Here is a 19192-nt window from a genome sequence, read left to right as displayed (position 1 = left end):
TATATGAATATATGTATATAAAATATGAGGCAAAGAAATGCATTATAAGTCATGAATAGAAGTTGTTTGGTGGGCAGAGAATGTTATATAGCTTTTAATGGACCACAAGGCAATCATCTTTATATAATAACTGATATATAGTGCATTTGGAGGTATTTGAGGAAGACTAGACCAAAACATTCACATTCTAAGGTTACGGTATTGGTTTAAAGACTTCTAAAAACAAAGACTAAAGTCTCATTTAACCATTGAAACTTTATTATCTCAACCTTTACGATGTACTTTTATACTTTTGCACTTAGAGCATAACACTTATCTTTCCTAATAAATGTATTAAGTACCCACATGCTGATAGATGGCACTCATATGAATTATATAAAGGTTTTTGGAATGCAAGTGTTTAGTCTAGTATAGACTTCGAGATTTCAGCTTAAAGAAGTTTTAGAATGCCTTTATGGATTCTCATTTTTTCTCTTTCGCAAATATTTCTCTACCTCCCTCAAGACCCCTGTGTAAAGTTAAGTTCTATGTTTCATATTGATGTCTGTTCTTTAATGATTATCAGTCCTGTATTTTTATACTCACTTAATAAAGTAAATCTTATAATCTGTTAAAGTAATCAATCTTATTTCAAATACTAAAACTTTTGGGGGGAATGCATTTTTTAAGGTTCACTTCTACTTTATAAGATTTCATTTTTCAACATTTCAGAATGAACTTTTATGTTATCTTTATACAGGACAGCATACTTTTTGGCTAGAAGGATATTTGACAACTGTTAAATTACTACTATGAAAATGTTTTTATATTAGAAAAAACAAGACTTTCAATTCCGTTGACTGTAATATGCAGGCACTTACAGAGAATTTGATCTAGCTAATATAGACAAGCATTGTAAGCTTTATGCATACCATGGCCCACCATGCTCTTTATAAATTGTTATCTGTTATTCATTTCAAGATAGAAAGAAACGCATTTTAAAAAAGGGAGCCTCAGAGACTAGTACATACATTTTTATTTATTTTTAAAAAATCCAAACCTCAGTATTATATAAATTTGATAGGGTTCCATAGAAATCTCTCTATACATCATTCGTGGAAGATAAACATAGCAAGTAGGGCTAGACATAGTACCTCATAGAGTGAAAATATGCTATCAACGCTATCTGTTTAGATAAATTATGGATCAGAGTTCAGGGACCAGTGAGCAGGATATGCTTATATTTATTTATGTACTAGAGGCTCAGTGCACAAATGCACCGGTGCGGTCCTTTGGCATAGCCTGCTGGGATCAGGCCCAAATCGGCAGTCCAACAATGCTGCTGCTCCTGCTCACCCAGGCCCCACTGTGCATGCCACTGCCTCTCAGTAAGCTCACTGCCATTCCACTGTGGTCTCTGGGCTGTGGTGGCCATCTGTGAGCCCTGCATCTGGCACCTGTTCAGTCAGCTGAGGGGCACTGCTGCGGTGGGAACATGCTGACCACAAGGGGGCAGCTTCTGCATTGAGCGCGTACTCCCTGGTAATCGGTGTGTGTCACAGTGATCAATCGACCTGCAGTTCAGCCATTCGGTTGCTTAGGCTTTTATTTTTTATTTTTTTAAAAAATATATTTTATTGATTTTGTACAGAGAGGAAGGGAGAGAGATAGTTAGAAACATCGATGAGAGAGAGTCATCGATCAGTCGCCTCCTGCACACCCCCTACTGGGGATATGCCCGCATCCAAGGTACATGCCCTTGACCGGAATCGAACGCGGGACCTTCCAGTCCCCAAGCCAACGCTCTATCCATTGAGCCAAACCGGTTTCGGCCGGTTGCTTAGGCTTTTATATGTATAGATGGGGAGAGGGGTTTAAGAGTGGAAAATGTAGAAAATAAAGTGAAAGGAATATCCTATCAGTAAAAGGAAAACAGGATTAGATGCCACTTGTGAAAACAGACAAAAAATGAACTGTGGGGTAAAGGAAAATACTCCAGTTAAACAAAAGTCAAAAGATTTCACTACAGTCAAAACTAGCTAAGTTGACACAGCTTTCTATGACATACTTAAACAGAAGCAGAAAGTTACAACACATTAAGTCCAATAGTATTAACAAGATAAACATTCTAAGATCCAGTTGACAAAACTGATTCAATAATCCCTGGAACCAGCTGCTACCTTTGTAAGACTTTTGGACAAAACGATGGGTGGAGACCCAGAGTCAGTGGTTATAAATGAGCTGCTTTGCAAGAACTAGATGGAAAGTGTTACCTTTGGTTCCACCACGAAGAGAGGAGTACAGCTTGAGGGAGAAGATACAACAGGAGCTGTAGGTCTAATTTCTTCACTCCAGGCAAATAGACAGCATTTTTAACATTACAATGATTTAACTCAGTGAGGCCACTCTCTTAGAATAGGGAGGAGACTGGAATGGGGGGAGAGCTGGGGAGACATCTTGGTTCAGAAGGAAATCATGATTCACTTGTGAAATTAGACAGGAAGTATATCCTAGTGGTGATGTTAAGTCAGGTGTCTGAGTAGTAAATCATTTGAATTAAAACCAAAAGCATGTTTCCTTATTTGTACAATGGGAAATTAAGATAAATCTCTAGTAGAGTTGTTGGTTTTAAAGGAAAAAGATAGAGAAGCTAACATATACATCATATATCAGTATCTGGCATATACAAGGGGACCAATAACTATCAGCTATTAGTATGATTATTTGAACGTTCGGAGGGAACAAGTAAGCTTGTGGATTAAAAAGGAATAATCTATTACAAGCTTTACAACTTTTCTCAACTTATTTCCTTTGTAGGACTTGTTAAATAAATCTTCCAATACTTTAGGGCTGAGGAACCTTTCTTCATGATCAGATTGCTGACAGTGAGGGAGAAGACAGAGACTATGATAGGTGGATAGAAGGCAGCAGTTGGTGGTCTTTAGGGACTGATGCCCAAGTCTATCATGTACAAGGACTTCGGAGATAGACATCCCAGAACAGCTTGCATATGGGACTGAAGCCCACCTGATGTAAATGTTCTGTTAATGCAAATATATTGAGTAAACATCTAACAAGGAATTTGCTGTTGATGGTAGTGGAATTCACTTAATTTACTTGAATTCAACAACTAGTGAGTAGTTCCAATGGGGAAATTCTATCAGGAAAAAACAAAAGCCTGAGGAGTTCATAACCTAAGAGGCAGGTTAAGAAAGGCAATCAAAAGAATACAAAGCAATAAAACAGAAGCAGTAGTAACAGTGTGTTCTCAGTGAAAGCAAGGAAGCTCTAACTTGGGATGCCTGTGCTAGTGGCATGCTTGGTATTGTAACATGTACTCGTATCAAATGTGTAAATGCTTACATCACTCCCATAATATAGCTAAGTAAACTGATTCTTAGAGAGGCTAAATCATTTGCCCAACATCATACCAGTCATGCAAGGTAGTCAGGACTCAAACTGGAATTTACAGCATTCCAGATCAGTGGTTTTAAACCACTATGACATTTTTCAAATCAGGGGAACTTTCTCATGAGACTCAGAGGAAGAGGATAACAGGATCAGAAAGGGAAACTGGAATCAGGAAAATCTTCTGGGAGGAGGTTGCATTTGAGATGGAACTGAGAAGGGCAAATACATTGTTAATCCAAAGAGTTAGCAATGGGGGGCATGCACACAATAAAAGCATTCTGCACTGAAATTGTGAACCAGAATGTCATGGACACACAAATTGGGGGTCAGAAGAAAGGAAGGAAGGGAAGATAGAGTGAGGGAAAGAGGAGAGAAAGGGAAGAGAAAGATAGATTGACTGATTGTGGTGGGTAGGAGATAAGGTTGAACCATTAGTTTGAGATCAAATCTCAGAATGATATGTCAAATTCTACACTGAAAAATTCACAATGTTGTAGAAAATCCAGTAGCTAAAGGAGCATTGTGATAAATGCTGTGGTTAGTTTTATATAAGTGGCAGTGATATGTGTGATCAATTAGAAAATGGAAAGACATGGTAGAGATTGGTACTGGAGACAGGAATTAGTAAATTTTGCAAGAATCTATCTGATAAGTAATAATGCTTAAGCATTGATTACAGGATAATAGCACAAGAACATGGGGAAAGGCTTACAATATTCTCAGATGGGCTCTGCCAGTAATTTGCCAAATGAATGAATATTAGAAGCAAAGGAGAAGAGGGGATAAAAGGTGAGGGCAGTTTTAAGCTAGAAAAGAGGCAAGACTGGAGGAGGCAAGTGGGGGGAGAGGACTGCCAAGAAGTAAGGTCAGGTCAGGAATAAGATAGAAATTAGGAAGAGGTGAAGGTCTCTGACACCCACCACTTGCTCTTTAAAGAGAAGCTAAAGTGGAATTTTCTATATAAGAAAAATCATCCACTAGGCACCTCTTGCTTCATTGTCTTCTTAAGATCAAAATAATTGAATAATGCTTCATCAGAGATAAATACTGTAAGACTATTTGCAGACCACCCTCTCACTGTCATTATTTTTCCTCTAAATAAAGATGTTTGTGTTAATAATGGGAAAGCAGTTAATAATTATATTTATGATTTATGGGGCAATGCATTTTATCCATTCAGTCATCCAGTTAACAAATATGCTGTTTTGTCCCAAGGCCTATATTGGAGAATGCTGACCAGATAACTCAGCTTTAAATGGCTTCATAATTTCTCTTCAGCTGCTGCTTCATCATCCCATACCAGCAAGAACCAGTGTCTTTTCCTAGAACTGCTACCTCCAAGTTTTGCCTGCTAGCTATACACTCCATTTGTTAAGATCCTTCGCACCTGAGAAGGTGCACAAAACAGGTAACACTGAAGTCAAAAGCTTTGGGGAAAGGGGTGATGGATGCAGATTGGGTCTCTAGAGGTTAATTGTTCTAAACTTTGTAATTCCTCAGCCTCCTAGAAGTAAAGATATAACTCACGTGAAAGCTTGTATTGATATATTTTAGGTAAATAATATTCTTTTTTAAATTCCTTAACTCCATTTGCCTCAATTCCTCATACCTAGCAAAAGCTTAGCTAATTTGTTCCTGCAGTTGTAAACCACACAATTGTTTGCTCTATGAAAGCTTTCCACATAATGTTTAGCCAAGATGTTAGCAAACTTCAAAGAGCAAACATTACAAAAAGTGAAATTAAAGTTAAACAGAATTAAGAGTATTACACTCATTATGCCTGCCTCCAAAAACAATCTTATCAAGCTTCTAAAAAGACATGACCCTGGAGATTTTCGGTCCCAAAATTTCTTTATTGTGCAGCTCATTAGTCAAAGAAACAACCTATATGAACAGTAACGATGTCACATGGCTATCAATTATAAGCTTGAGGAAAATCCACACAGTAAAGCAGAATAATAAAGGATGATCACACATATTTTAAAAGCCAATGCCATGTCAAATGCTTGGCACTGATTAGTAACTGGACTGGATTAAAGGAATCTGTTGGCTAAATGAATGAGTGACCATCAACTTCAGAAGCATCACCTTCTAATGCTAAAGCCAAGCATCTATTAAATATTGAATTCTTTTCCTTATGCAAAATTTAAAGCAACTTAAAACATGATACTAATCATGATGGTAGTAATGATAATAGTAATATAGACAATGATAATTACATTATAGTGGTAGCAACAGTAGCAAATACTCACAGGGCTTACTCTGACCCAGGCACTGTTTAAAGTGCTTTACATATATTAATTCATTTAGTCTTCATACCAATCCCCCGATGGATTTAATATTATTTATTTTACAGCCCAGAAATGAAGACAATGAGAGATGAGTGACTTGCCTAAGCAATTAGAATTAGTAAGCAGTAGGGCTGGGAATTGAACCCATGTAGTAGCTAGGGCAGAACTGGAAATCAGTGCCGAGAAAAGAAGTATTGGTAAACATGAGAGCAACTGACTTCATATATTGTTACATTAAAATTTGAAAAATCTTGGTTGGTTGGCTGGATTCATTTTATATACATCGAATAAAATATTGCAAAAATAGTTAAAACACAAGGCAAAGCAATATTTAAAGAGTTAACATCAAAGTAAAACACTCAACCAAACTGAACTTTGATAGGTGTACTTTAAACTGCTGTTCCAAGAGAAAGCAAATGCAATTATTATATCCAGCTTGCAGAAGAGTTGGAAGAAAGGAGGATCATTTGTGTATGTTTGTCTGGAAGTTCTCATACCATATACAGAAAATGAAAGAACAGAGTAATTTTTGAATTGTGATAGGTTTCATTCCGCTATTCTAATCATCTTTATCTTCATTAAAACATCTATAAACCAATAAAAAACAAACATAGAAATGAAAGAAAATATTTCATTCACATGAAGAGAATACCTCAGTGCATCCTTAATTTTTGGCGATGCCAGTAGGTCTGTCTGCACACCACTCACAACTTCCCCATCTTCTAAGTTTTGTGTGGAATCCTATAGAGAAGCAAACACATAAACATGTGGATGTTTTGCATATAGAATTGAAAATTTGAATAAAATGTCTCAACATGAGAGAGTAAGTGGTTATATACAGCATGCTCCATTTTTTCTGAAGACTGGAAACAGGTGTTAATCTTTTCAGGGCATTCAATGTTCTTTTCTCTCCCATTTGATTTCTGAAATACTCAAATGGGCCATTTACACAAGGCAATATGTTAAGAGCTTAGGAATACATCATTTAGCTTCCTCCTACTCAACTATAAGCTTTAGGGACTCAATGTTTTCAATCAGCAAGGTAAAGGGGTACCAAGGGGAAGGAGTCATTGACAGGTGGTGATGTATTAGCTTTAATGTACTGTACTTGCTTGCACCTCCCTCCCCAGTGTCACTAAAACATAAAGAAAGCAAAAACCATGGGGGGAAATGTTGCCTGGCAAGGTCACTTCTGTCAAAAGTATAATAGGAATATTGCAGAAAAAGAAATCTGGAGTTCTTCCTTTGCTATGAAACTTTGATTCTAACGATGATCATCACAGAAACCAAAATGAACCATTTAACTTCTAAAATGGTAAACACTCTTTGCTACTGAGAGGCAAGGGTCTCAGAGAGGCCCTTTCCCCCAGGACAGTGGCAAAGGTGAGTTGATGTCACATAGAGGAGAGGATAGATTCTGGAAAACAGGCCTGATATAGATTCCCACTTATGTAAAGCATTAGTCCTCCATTAGGCTTTGGAACAGAACTTTAATAGAGTAATTCTGCAGATGCACCACTCCTCAGAAGCAGAGTCACGAATAAATAGCTTTAGTCATGGACTCAGACTTCAATGACACAACAAACCACATGGAGATAACCCTCTACCAGCAACGCTCCTGTAAACAGAGCACTCCTGGATCGGAATGCACCATTTCAAAAACAACATAGGACAACAGTTAAGGGCTGGCCACAACAGAATTAGTTAATATCTTGAAGAAAACAAGACACAGCTAAGCTGAGGCATTTTGTCATAGTGCATTAAGTAAAAACAAACAAACACACAAACAAGCAAAACAAAACAAATCACAAATGTATTTCACTTTTAGACTGAGTAGCAACATTTCATTTAGGGACTGGTAGTTTTGTGAAGGACTTGGTCTAAATAGATTTTTAAAAAAATATTTGTTTTGTCCTCCTTATAGAGATAAAGGAAGAAAAATCCATAAGGCTAAAGAAAGAGCACTTTTTGGTTCTTTCAAATCTCAAAGATAAATATCTTTTGAAAGCTTTCAAACCTGCATATGAATATGAAGGACTAGATATAGGCTTACATAGAAAAGAGAGAGGATTGGGGAGGTTACAAAAATACTTCAGAAGGCAATTTAACAAGATATTTGCATTTCTGACTATCACACACGTCAGAACATTTGGAGACAGCATCTATGTCAAAGTCATTCACTTCCTCATCTGCCTCTTTCTCACGAGAGGGAGCTCCATGAGGGGTGAGCCTTCATCTATGCACGTAGATATTATGCACCAAATATTCTACATATTATGCACATCACAAGTAACAGTCTTTGTTGAAGAAATGTTAATGGATAAATGAGGAAGGGCTAGTGTGTTCGTTTTGAAATGCTTTTTAATAAATATCCCAGAATTTAATGGATTAAAAAGATAAGCATTATCTCTCCTGTTCTGACAAACAAAGACTTAGAACCTGCTTGTCTGGGCAGTTTTGGGCTGGGACCCCTCAGAGGTAACAGGCAAAGTGTCAGCAGGGCTTCAGGAGCAATCCTCCAAAAGCTTGACTGGGCTTTAAGGCCTACTGTTTTTTCTTATAAAAGCTTTATCCTATATAATAAAGAGCTAATAAGCTAATTAGAACGACAGTCTGGATGACATTCTGGACATCTTTCTTTTATATATATATATATATATATATATATATATATATATATATATATATTTTTTTTTTTTTTTTTTTTCATTTCAGAGAGGAAGGGAGAGGGAGAGGGAGAGAGTGATAGAAAGATCAATGATGATAATCATTGATCAACTGCCTTCTGTAAGCCCCACTGGGGATTAAATCCAAAACCAGGGTATGTGCCCTGTCCAGTAATTAAACTAGGACCTTCTGGTTCATAGGTCAATGCTCAACTACTGAGCCATGCTGGCTGGACTAAATTCTTCCTTTTAAAATGTATAATATGGTCATTTTAGCTTTTTCAGAGTTTTGCAACCAGTAGCACTAATTTTATAACAATTTCAAAGCCCCTAAAAGAAACCCCATACCTTTTAACCCTCATTCTCTTCACCTTGCTCCCTGCTCTCTCACAGCTCCTCACCCCCACAGTACCTGGAAATCAATATTTTTGTCTCTAAGGATTTGCCTATTATGAACATTTCACATAAACAGAATTATGAGGTATGTGGCTTCAATGTTCTTGTAATGTTCTCAAGACTCTTCCATGTTGAAGCATGTATCAGTATTTCCTTCAATTTTATGGCAAAATGGTATTTCATTGCATAGACATACTGTGTTTCCCCAAAAATAAGACATCCTCCGAAAATAAGACCTACTTACAGGTTTCCTTCTGAGTGAAATATAAGGCATCCCCCCAAAAATAACCCCCCCCCCCCCAGGCTCTGTCTCAGAATGCTATTGCTAAACATGAGAGATTTGGTCCACTGATTCTGAAAGAAATGGAATCACAAGAAATTCACCAGGAAATTTAGGAATTGGATTGTTATGATGATGTTTCAGAAGGTGATGACATGATTGTCATTGAATAAATGAGTAAATTCTTGATACTGTAGGATTCACAGTTTGTCTGGTTTGTGTTGACAACTACCGTACTACCGTACCGTATACAGGTAATAAATTTCCTTTATTTTCATTTAACAATAAATGTATACCGTATTCTTCTTCATGGAAAAATAAGACATCCCCTGAAAATAAGACCTAGCACATCTTTGGGAGCAAAAATTAATATAAGACACTGTCTTATTTTCGGGGAAACAGGGTACCACATTTGGTTTACACATTCATCCTGATGGGCATTTGTTTGCACTTTTGCTGAGTATGAACAATGTTGCTGTGAACATTTGAAATAATAGTCAGTTATGAAATAATGCTAAGAAAAAGGATTTCTTGTGTAGACATAAGTTTCAGTTCTCTTGGGAATATACCTAGGAGTGAAACTGTTGGGTCATATGGTAACTCTGTATTTAACATTTTGAGAAACTGCTATATTATTTCTAAAGTACCTGTACAATTTTATATGCCCATAAGCAATGAATGAAGATTCCAGTTTCCTGTTGCCTTGCTAACACTTATTTTCCTTTATTTTTTTAAAATTTAATTTAGCCATCCTTTTTAGTGTGAAGTGATTTTTTGATTTGCATTTTTCTAATGACTAATGATGCTGAATATCCTTTCACATGATTATTGAGCATTTTATATATCTTTTTTAGAGAAATGTCTAATTACATTTTTATTATTGAGTTGTAAGTGTTCTTTAATATTCTTATACAAATTCCTTATCCTATATATAAATTGAAGATATTTTTCCCATTCTGTGGGCTGTCTTTTCACTTTCTTGAAGTATAAGTTTTGAATTTTAATGAAATTCAACTTATCTATTTTTTCTTTTGTTCCTTGTGTTTTAGAGTTGTATCTAAGAAATACGCCTAATATAAAATCACAAAGATTTACTCCTATATTTCCTTCTAAGGATTTTATGGTTTTAGCTTAATATGGTTTTTAGATTAATTACCATTTGAGTTAACTTCTTTACATGGTATGCAGTAGGGATCCAACTTTATAATTGGCATATGAATATCTAGTGGTGCCTTCCCCATTTGTTGAAAAGACTATTTTCCCCCCCAAATGAATTATATTGACACCTTTATCAAAATTCAATGGACCAAAAATGTAAGGGTTTATTTCTGGACTCTAAATTCTTGTTTGTTGATCTCTATGGGGTCTTATACAGTACTATGCAGTCTTGGTCATTGTAGTTGTGAACAAAGTTTTAAAACCAGGAAGTTTAAGTTCTCCTAATTTGTTCTTTTTCAAGTTTGTTTTGGCTATTCTGGGTCCCTTGCATTTCCAAATGTATTTTAGAATCAGGGCATCAATTTTTGTAAAAAAGCCAGCTGGGTTTTTTTTTTTTTTTTTTTTTTTTTTTTATAAGGACAGCACTGAATCTATAGATGGATTTAGAAAGTTTTACCATCTTAACAATACCATGAATAGATCATAGTGGCAGTTAGATGAGATAAATATTACTTTTGGCTTTGTCTGCATAGGTGTATATCCCTACAATGGCAAAGGAAAATGTTGGGGGATTTGCTCTAAAGTCTTAACTACCTAGTTTTGCCTTTTGTTCCCTACTCCACATAGAACTTTCCTGTTGATCTCTTGCCAACATTAAGGAAATAACATACTTTCTAGTTCAAATCAGCATTCCGCAAGGTTAAAATACTTTTTTTTTCTAGTTCTAGTTAGATGGTAAGTAAAGATTCTATTTATGTCAACAACATACTTAATGCTCCAATTATATGGAAATGTCAATTAGAATTTGAAAGCAATATTGGGCCAATTGCAATGTAATAATCTGCTCAAGGGCAATTCTGAACTAACTACAGTTTGAGAGCAATCATGTCAATGACTACGGACTTAAAAAAAGAACCCACACAGAGACTTATATGTCTAAGACAAGAGCTGAACTATATATTTTTTAAATGTAATCCTCACTGGAGGATATGTTTTTTATTGATTTTTTAGAGAGGGAGGGAAGGACGGAGAAAGGAAGAGAGAGAAACATTGATGTGAGAGAAGCATTGACTGATTGCCTCCCATATGTGCCTCAGTCAGAGAATCAAACACAGAACCTTTTGATGGATGGGATGATGCTCAAGCATGTGAGCCACCAGGCCAGGGCAAGAGTTAAGTAGAATCACGAACGCCTTGCTTTGCCACAGCCATCAAAAAGGGCAATTACTATAGGTTGTCATCTCTACTAACAGGCAGTGCTTGGACTTGCCAAAATAATTTCTTGCTATTGCAGTAACAGAAATCTTTGATATTTTTCAGAGATGAGGCAGGCAGACAAATGCATAGGGCATCCTAGAAGGACACAAAGCCGATTCCAAATTTACGTCAACAATACTGTGGCAATGCAGTGCGTCAAGAACTATAGGCCAAGGCAGTTTATTTCTGTACAGAGTTCATAAAGTCACTTTTCCCAACATTACAAAATGTTTGACAAGCAATAATTTAAGAGTACTTAGCATTTCTCCTCAATAAATTAGACTACATGGTAAAATAGTCACAAAACAACAAATAGCTAAAGACAAACAAATGATTTTTCCTCCATAACTTATTTAAATAACAGGGGGAAAAATCTGTAAAACCATGACTTTTAAATTTGGAAATAAAGGGGAAAATATCTTATTCTGAAGAACTAAATGTATAAACAACTGGTGCTGAATGGCCACGATTGTTCTTCAAGTGTAGACTTGAGACATATGTGATTTCAAGTCATCAAACTCACTTCTAGAAAATACAATGGTTTGGGAAGCTCTTTACTTAATTTTATTAACAAAATTATTACAACTTTTATTGTTACCATTAACTTAAAATGGAGTGATGTGATCAGCTGCACAGCACATAAGGGCACACAGTTATTTCCAGATGTGTTTGGTCTTAGCCACATAGCAAGCCTTTGCTCTCTGATCAAGTTCAGCAGAAGGTCGTGTCTTGCCAGCCAGGGCAGAGACCTTTAAGAACCTTGTCCTTTCCCTCTTTTATCAAAATGGGGAACATATCATCTATGGCTCTCACAAGAGACAAGTTTAATTACTACAATTTTTTAAAAAAAGTGAACATTTTTAGCAACACTTGCAGGATCACGGGAGCAGTTCTGACAGCTCGAATGAGTTGGATTCAAACATCCCTGCACTATTTTTAGCTTTAAAATCAACACTTACAAAAATATTCCCAAACCAATTAGCAGCAGCTGGAAAGTAAAGGTGTTTACATTTAGTTAGCACTAGTGCTAACAACTGCCAGTGCTCGCAGGCAGCATGGAAGGGCGAGCACCAGGCGGGGCCTCTCTCTCCAGGGTTATCGTGGTATTGGCACCAGACTATCATTTCATATCTCACAGTTGGTATAAGTCACTGATTCCATACAGGAAATCGTGTTCATTATGTAGTATCCTTAAGTTATACATCTCTAACTACACTTACCACTTAAACACTACCCAAGTTCTCATTGCTTTCTCCCAGTTGACTAAAGCTATAAAACAATATTATAAACTAGAGGTACAGTGCATGAAATTCTTGCATGAGTAGGGTCCCTAGGCCTGGCCGGCAATCAGGGCTGATCTGTGAGGCAACCTGCAGGGTGATCGGGGGCACCTGCCTTGGAGGCAACTGGTGGAGCATTTTGTGTGTGTGTGGGGGTTTGCCAGCCCGCTTGCCAGCTGGCCTCAACTCCTGCCACCACCCGCTCTCCGACCAGCCCCACCCCTCGTCACTGTCACTGCTGATCTCCCTCTGAGGGACTACTGGCAGGGCAATCAGGAGGCCCCTGCTGGCACCTGCCTTGGCTGGCCTGGGGCCTGCAGGCTGCGGATAGCTCCTGTGTTGAGCATCTGCCCCATGGTGGTCAGTGTGCATTATAGTGACCAGTTATTCCACCGATTGTTTTGCTGTTTGGTCGATTTGCATATTAGACTTTTGTTATGTAGGACAGCTTTTCAGCTCAGTTTTGTATCTCTCAGAACTAAAACAGATGCCCCTTTGACTTATAATAGAGGAAAATATACAGCCTTGATTCCCCCCATCCTCCCATGCATTTCAGCCATATTTGAAATTTTGTGCCCACAAAATGTTAACTGCAATTAAATTATGTGTCAAAAGTTCAGGGCATTTGAAAACGAGATTTGCATTCTGAAAATTCAACTGCAAAGTGTTTTATTTTGAAATTGCACATAAATTTTAGAATGGAAGTAATAGAAAAATTATACAGAGAAGATGTGAATGCCATAAGTCTGTGCCTGGTGCTCATACATAAACATAATGTCAATTTTAAAATTAAAATCCTAGGCATAATTTCAGAATATTTGTTTTACTTTTTAGAACAAGAATATCTGTGCTAAAGTAAAAACAAGATGTATTTACTAAGCACACATATGAAATGAACATGCATTTTGGTAGTCAACACCTTTATTCAAGCATGATCTAATATAAATTTTTCATGCCTTAGTCAATGCATTTCATGGGAAAATCTCTCAATTGGCTTCATAGATACTACCCCATAATGTTTCAGTCCTGGCAATTTAACATGCCCATAATTTATTTTATGTATATCACAATAAGTAATTATATATATTATAAATTATATTATATAATAAAATAATTTAATATACATAATATAATGTGATTATGTATAATGCATATTAGATTATATATTCACAAATCTAGAAGTTGGCAAGACAACTAGAGATTAAAAAATGCTGTTATAAGTTTCTTAAGAATAAGAACTGCATTTTATTTCTTTTACTGTTAACTGAAGTCCTCAAATTTTAGCACAGATCAAAATCACCCAAGCCTTGTAAAAACACAGATTGTGGGGGCCCCTCTGATGTTCTGATGAAGTAGGTGTGGGATGAAGCCTGGAGTCTGCATTTCTAAAAAGTTACCCGTGCTGCTAGACAAGGAACAACACTTTGAAAATGCTGCCTTATAGTGACCAGTGCAGATCCACTAAATTGAACAAAGTGAATAAAGCCCAGGAAAGACTGTGTTGTGGAGCTTGCCTCATCAACTCACTTGGTAGCTAAAAAAACAAACCCAGCAAGGAGAGGGGGACAATGAACGTGACAGACCAGAATCCAGGATTCTTGATTCGCAATTCAGTACCTATTTACTAGGTACCAAAGTAAATAGTTGTTGACTTAGTGAATGTTGACCTCGTTCATTTCATGGATCCTTTTAACTTTCAATAATGTTAACAAAAACTCTACTAATGTCTTCACATGGAAGCAGATGTATATGCATAACAATCCTAAATAATTTATTGGCGGTCCTATTCCAACTTTATACATGGACATATTCAAGGACAAAATGATTAATATCTTGTCCCACATGAAACTAAGGGCCAAAGAAAGAACCAAGGTGTCTTCTAAGATTCAGGTGAGAAATGGGGCGAGAAAACAATATCACATCATGAAACATTAATAGAAATATTTTACATGAAAAACTATCAAGTATTTAATTACTCTAGATATTGAGCTCTAATAATAGCATTGATAAACTAAAAAGTTATTTTGAGGGAACACAACAAATTAGATTATAAATACTCTAATAACTAGTCCATTGCTAATTTGGAAGCAGATAAAACCATTAACATTAAATAGCTAGTTCAAAACCTTGGCTTGCAGGGCGTGTGCACACATTCACACACTCACTGCTAAGTCTCGATGTATGTTCCCTGAATAAAAGAGGGTACAACTGCAGAGTTTAAACAATTCTGGACTTAGTGACATGCACTAAGGTCAACAACTTTCCAGGTGACTGTCTCCCAGACTCAAGCAGCTGTGGATGCTGAGCTGCACAGATTGAATGCCACTGACTCTCAACCACGCACAGTTGGCCACACTTTCTGTCCATCTGCTTTGTGTCCAAGAGATGCTGAATGGTTAATTAGATTTAATAGAAATAAACTGGAACGGAGAAAGGCCAAGGCATGGTAGTAAAATTAAGTTCTGGTCTAAGACAAAGGAGACAGAAGCTTCAACGTTTCTCTCATTGCTTTGCCTGGTGACCATACACCTAATTTCTGCCCTCACTTTCGCCATGAAAAGGGGACAAGAAGATTTCTATCTCCTTTGCAGGTATAAAGTGTCCCAGAACTTAGTGAAAGGACATCAAATAGTCAGGCTGGTAAGCCCTTGCTAAAGAAACAACATTATTCTCCAACAGATCAATTTAAGGCTGATCATTTATTTGAACAAATGTCCTCTTGAAAAGCTTTCTTTGAGAAGCTCTCACGGAGATATATATAATGCTACATTTTCTCAAAATAGTGATTCTAAATATTGAGGAAGAAATCTACAGCATGAGTAAATAAAACTAAAGCCTTCCCTCCATACCTCATTATTTTTTTTTAGAAATATATTTTATTGATTTTTTACAGAGAGAAAGGGAGAGATATAGAGAGTTAGAAACATCGATGGGAGAGAAACATCTATCAGCTGCCTCCTACACACCTCCCACAGGGGATGTAGCCACAACCAAGGTACATGCCCTTGACCAGAATCGAATCTGGGACCTTAAAGTCTGCAGGTCGACGCTCTATCCACTGAACCAAACCAGTTAGGGCTCATTATCTTTTTTTATTTGTTTCTCATATTTTCCTGGATGAGGTCTCCTTTCCTTATTATTGTTATAATTAGGAGAGTTCATTGTTAAGATTTCCCCATATTCTGACTTAGAGTTGAGAAGGCACATTAAAAAAAAAAAAATTCTTAAATGCATACCCTTTAAACATTGTACCTGCTGGGACTTTTTGACTGTGTTTTTTGTTCTTTTGTTTCTGGTAAGAAATTTATATAGTGGCTTTCACTAAACCTGATACCAGACAGTGAAAACACAGTGCTGAGTTTAAAAAAAGGTGGGGAGCAAGGGGCAAATTCAGTTTTGTTCATGAGATGTGAGTGGACTACACACACTGACAAGTCTCAACTAGGTATCCAAAATAAAACCCATTGTGTTTCCTATGCTGTATTTCACATCCCCAGGACTGTTTAACTATGTATGGTGCCAGGTGGGTACTGGAAATATCAGGGGGAACACTTAGTAAAGCATATTATTCTCTAACCACTATGCTGTACTCCTGAGACTGATACAAAATGATACTGAATGTAAACTGTAATTGAAAAGACTTCATTTTTTTTAAATTTAAAATGAAAGAAAACCACTACTAATATGATCAACATTTCACCTGCTCTGTTGGTCTTTGCAATAGAAAACCAACACCAATGGGTGTGCTGCTAACCCCTCAAATTTGTTCAATAAAAATCTGCTTTAAAATCCTTAGAACTGTGGAACTTCAGAAGTTCAACAACCCCTATACCAATGCCAGTTGTGCCTTACCCTCTAGTCACACAATTTAAAAATGCTGAAAATAAGGGGGAGGGGGTTGCCACAAATATATTTCTTTAAAAATACAACACTGATACAAACAATTCACCAATGACCACTTTGATTTTATTTGGATTATTTCCCCACCAAGTTACAGTGGGTTTCCCTTCGTTCTCTTTATTATCACATATTAAAAAACCACTTGAGCCCAACACTGAGGTACATCAGAACAATGTTACTTTCTTCTGAAAGTGAGGATACTGGACAACAAACATGCTGTCCCATAAGCATCTGCTTCAGATCATGCACCCATCATCAAACACATGATCAAAGGTATTGTCAACATCTGCTTCTCTTCCATTTAATCTCTATTCAAATCGCATCATCTTCTCTAATATTTAGTACCCAGGTCTGTCAAAATGGGTGGTTTGATGGCAGGGGGACCTCCTGTGTAGCTACAAACCATCACTTACTGCTGGTAAGTATATGAAGACTTGAGGGAGTGGGGATAATCCCACAATTGCAAGCCATTTCTAGCTGAACCAGTCTTATTTTGCTGGCTGAAATACAGCTCCTTCAGGTTATGACACTAGTAGATGTACCATATGCTTTAAAGTAAAGCTATGCAAATTCCAGGTCTGGACAGGAGAGCATAAACATGAAAACCAGCATTATTAAGTGAATACTTTCATTGGCACGCATTTCTCTCATGCCAGCACAGATACACATCTCTGCTGGTCTTCCCTGAAAATCTTCACTGGAAAATAGGCTGCAGAAAATTTTGAATCAACAGACTAAATACATAGCTGTTTCAGGGAGAAAAAAAACAAACAACACATAGGAATGTTGTGTATGCTTAGTTTATGTGTATGCTTCAAAACTTCTCAAAATTAGGAAGCCAAAATTCTACCTTGAAAAATCCTTTATAATGATCAGGAGTACACCCATCTTCATTCTTGACTGAGATATGTTCTAGGGCTATTTATAAAGTCTTTCTCATTGCTTAGGCAGAAGAGCATTTTACTCTCTTCTTCAGCCCCAAACCACCCTGACCTGGCCATGCGCCTTTGTTTCTCTCCTCTGACCTTCATGTATCTTCCCGCAGTCACTTTGCCATTCACTTTATCTTCCTTGCATTTCATTCTGTGACACCTTTATGGAAGCCTCTGGTTTCAAAAGCTATCTCATTCCCTTATGTTGCAAGGTTTACTGTTCAGAAACAATTTGGGGAAGAATTTTTTTCCAGACAACCTAAGACGCCCTTGAAGCAATGCGATCCATGATAAATATGAAGAATGGAACAGCAGGAGAGGGAAATGCTGTGAAGAAAAGAAGTGGGTGATCCAGAGCTGGCTGCAGCTCGGGTTTTCACAGCACATGGCAACAGCTGAAATGGGGTGCAGAAGTCTAACCTGCTGAGAACAGCTGTAGTCCTGGGGAGCAGTCAGCAAAAAGGGTGTTGTTTGTTTAGAGAGAAAGACACAATAGAGAATTGAAAGAGATTCTGCAAAAGCAGCTAGAGCCAGACCAGAACATATTCTAATCACTCTAGGAAACCACCAGGCATTTCTCTTCAAATACCGATGCCATTACTCAAAGATGTTTACAGTGGTCCCCGGGTGTGGATAAGCACTGCCCCGATAAGATCTCTTTGGTTAAGTGACCAATAGCTAAAATATAAGCACCATTTCCACTCATATATCCCCAAAACCTACACTAATGCTTGGCACAGAGTAGATATATCTAGAAGCACCAGCTACCCAGAACACCTGTGCTTATCTGGAACTCATCCATCCGTCTGTCCGTCCGTCCGTCCATCCACCCATCCATCCATTCCACCCACCCATCCATCCATACATCCATCCATCCTTTAACAGCATGGCACATTCTCCTTGAGCATTCTGTGCAGACTCAATGTAACTTCCCAGAATCACCCTTGTACCATGCAAATGCTCTACAATGGCATTCATCTCAGGGTAGGCAATGATTCCCTTAGAGTTCTGTCTCTCTTGCTTGGTTTGATATTCTTAAGGTGGAGAATAGGTCTTCTCTGTTTTTGTATACCTGTCACCTAGCACAGGTGTAGATATGATAAAATTTTACTTCAGAGGTGTTTATAAAGAGATCCTTTCCTTATAAATCTTCCCCTTTAAAAGCTCTTAGGTAACTTTCAATATAAGAAAGCATATCCCAACATTTATGAATCCTTTTCAACATGCAGACTATTATGCTGGACTCGATGGGGGGATTTAAAGGATACATATGACACTGTCTTTGTGTACAAAACAGCAAGCTAGCTGGAACTATTGCCAGAGGCATCTCAGGCAGGAGAATCTAAAGTGGACCGGAAAGCTAATCTTTATTTATGGATTGAAGTAATTGGAGTCAAAGAGACGGCACCTATTTGTACCTGGCTGGTTATGTTTCTTCATATGTGCTTTTATATTTTATTTATAATAATGTAATTTAAAATGGCTGTCATTATTTATAAACTGTATCTGAACCAATATTGAAAACCACCTAAGTTCCACAGTCACTGGAAGCCAGCTGGGCTAGAGGCCTTGCCATGCAGACACCTCCAGGTCTTGAACTTTTGGACTGGAGATCGCTGAGCGTGCTGGGGACCTTCCACCT

General features: G+C 37.3%; 1 protein-coding gene across 1 annotated transcript in view; it reads right to left on the bottom strand.

Moving 5' to 3' along the window:
- Positions 1–19192, bottom strand: part of PARD3B (par-3 family cell polarity regulator beta) — an 861040-nt gene that overhangs the window by 427822 nt on the left and 414026 nt on the right. Inside the window, exon 5 of the mRNA XM_084892180.1 lies at positions 6334–6422. Coding sequence (XP_084748306.1) covers positions 6334–6422 — 89 coding nt within the window. The remainder of the gene's footprint in view (positions 1–6333; positions 6423–19192) is intronic.

The sequence above is a fragment of the Pipistrellus hanaki genome (assembly GCF_964339955.1).
Source record: "Pipistrellus hanaki genome assembly, chromosome: 8".
Lineage (NCBI taxonomy): Eukaryota > Metazoa > Chordata > Mammalia > Chiroptera > Vespertilionidae > Pipistrellus > Pipistrellus hanaki.
This window is presented reverse-complemented; position numbering and strand designations above follow the sequence as displayed.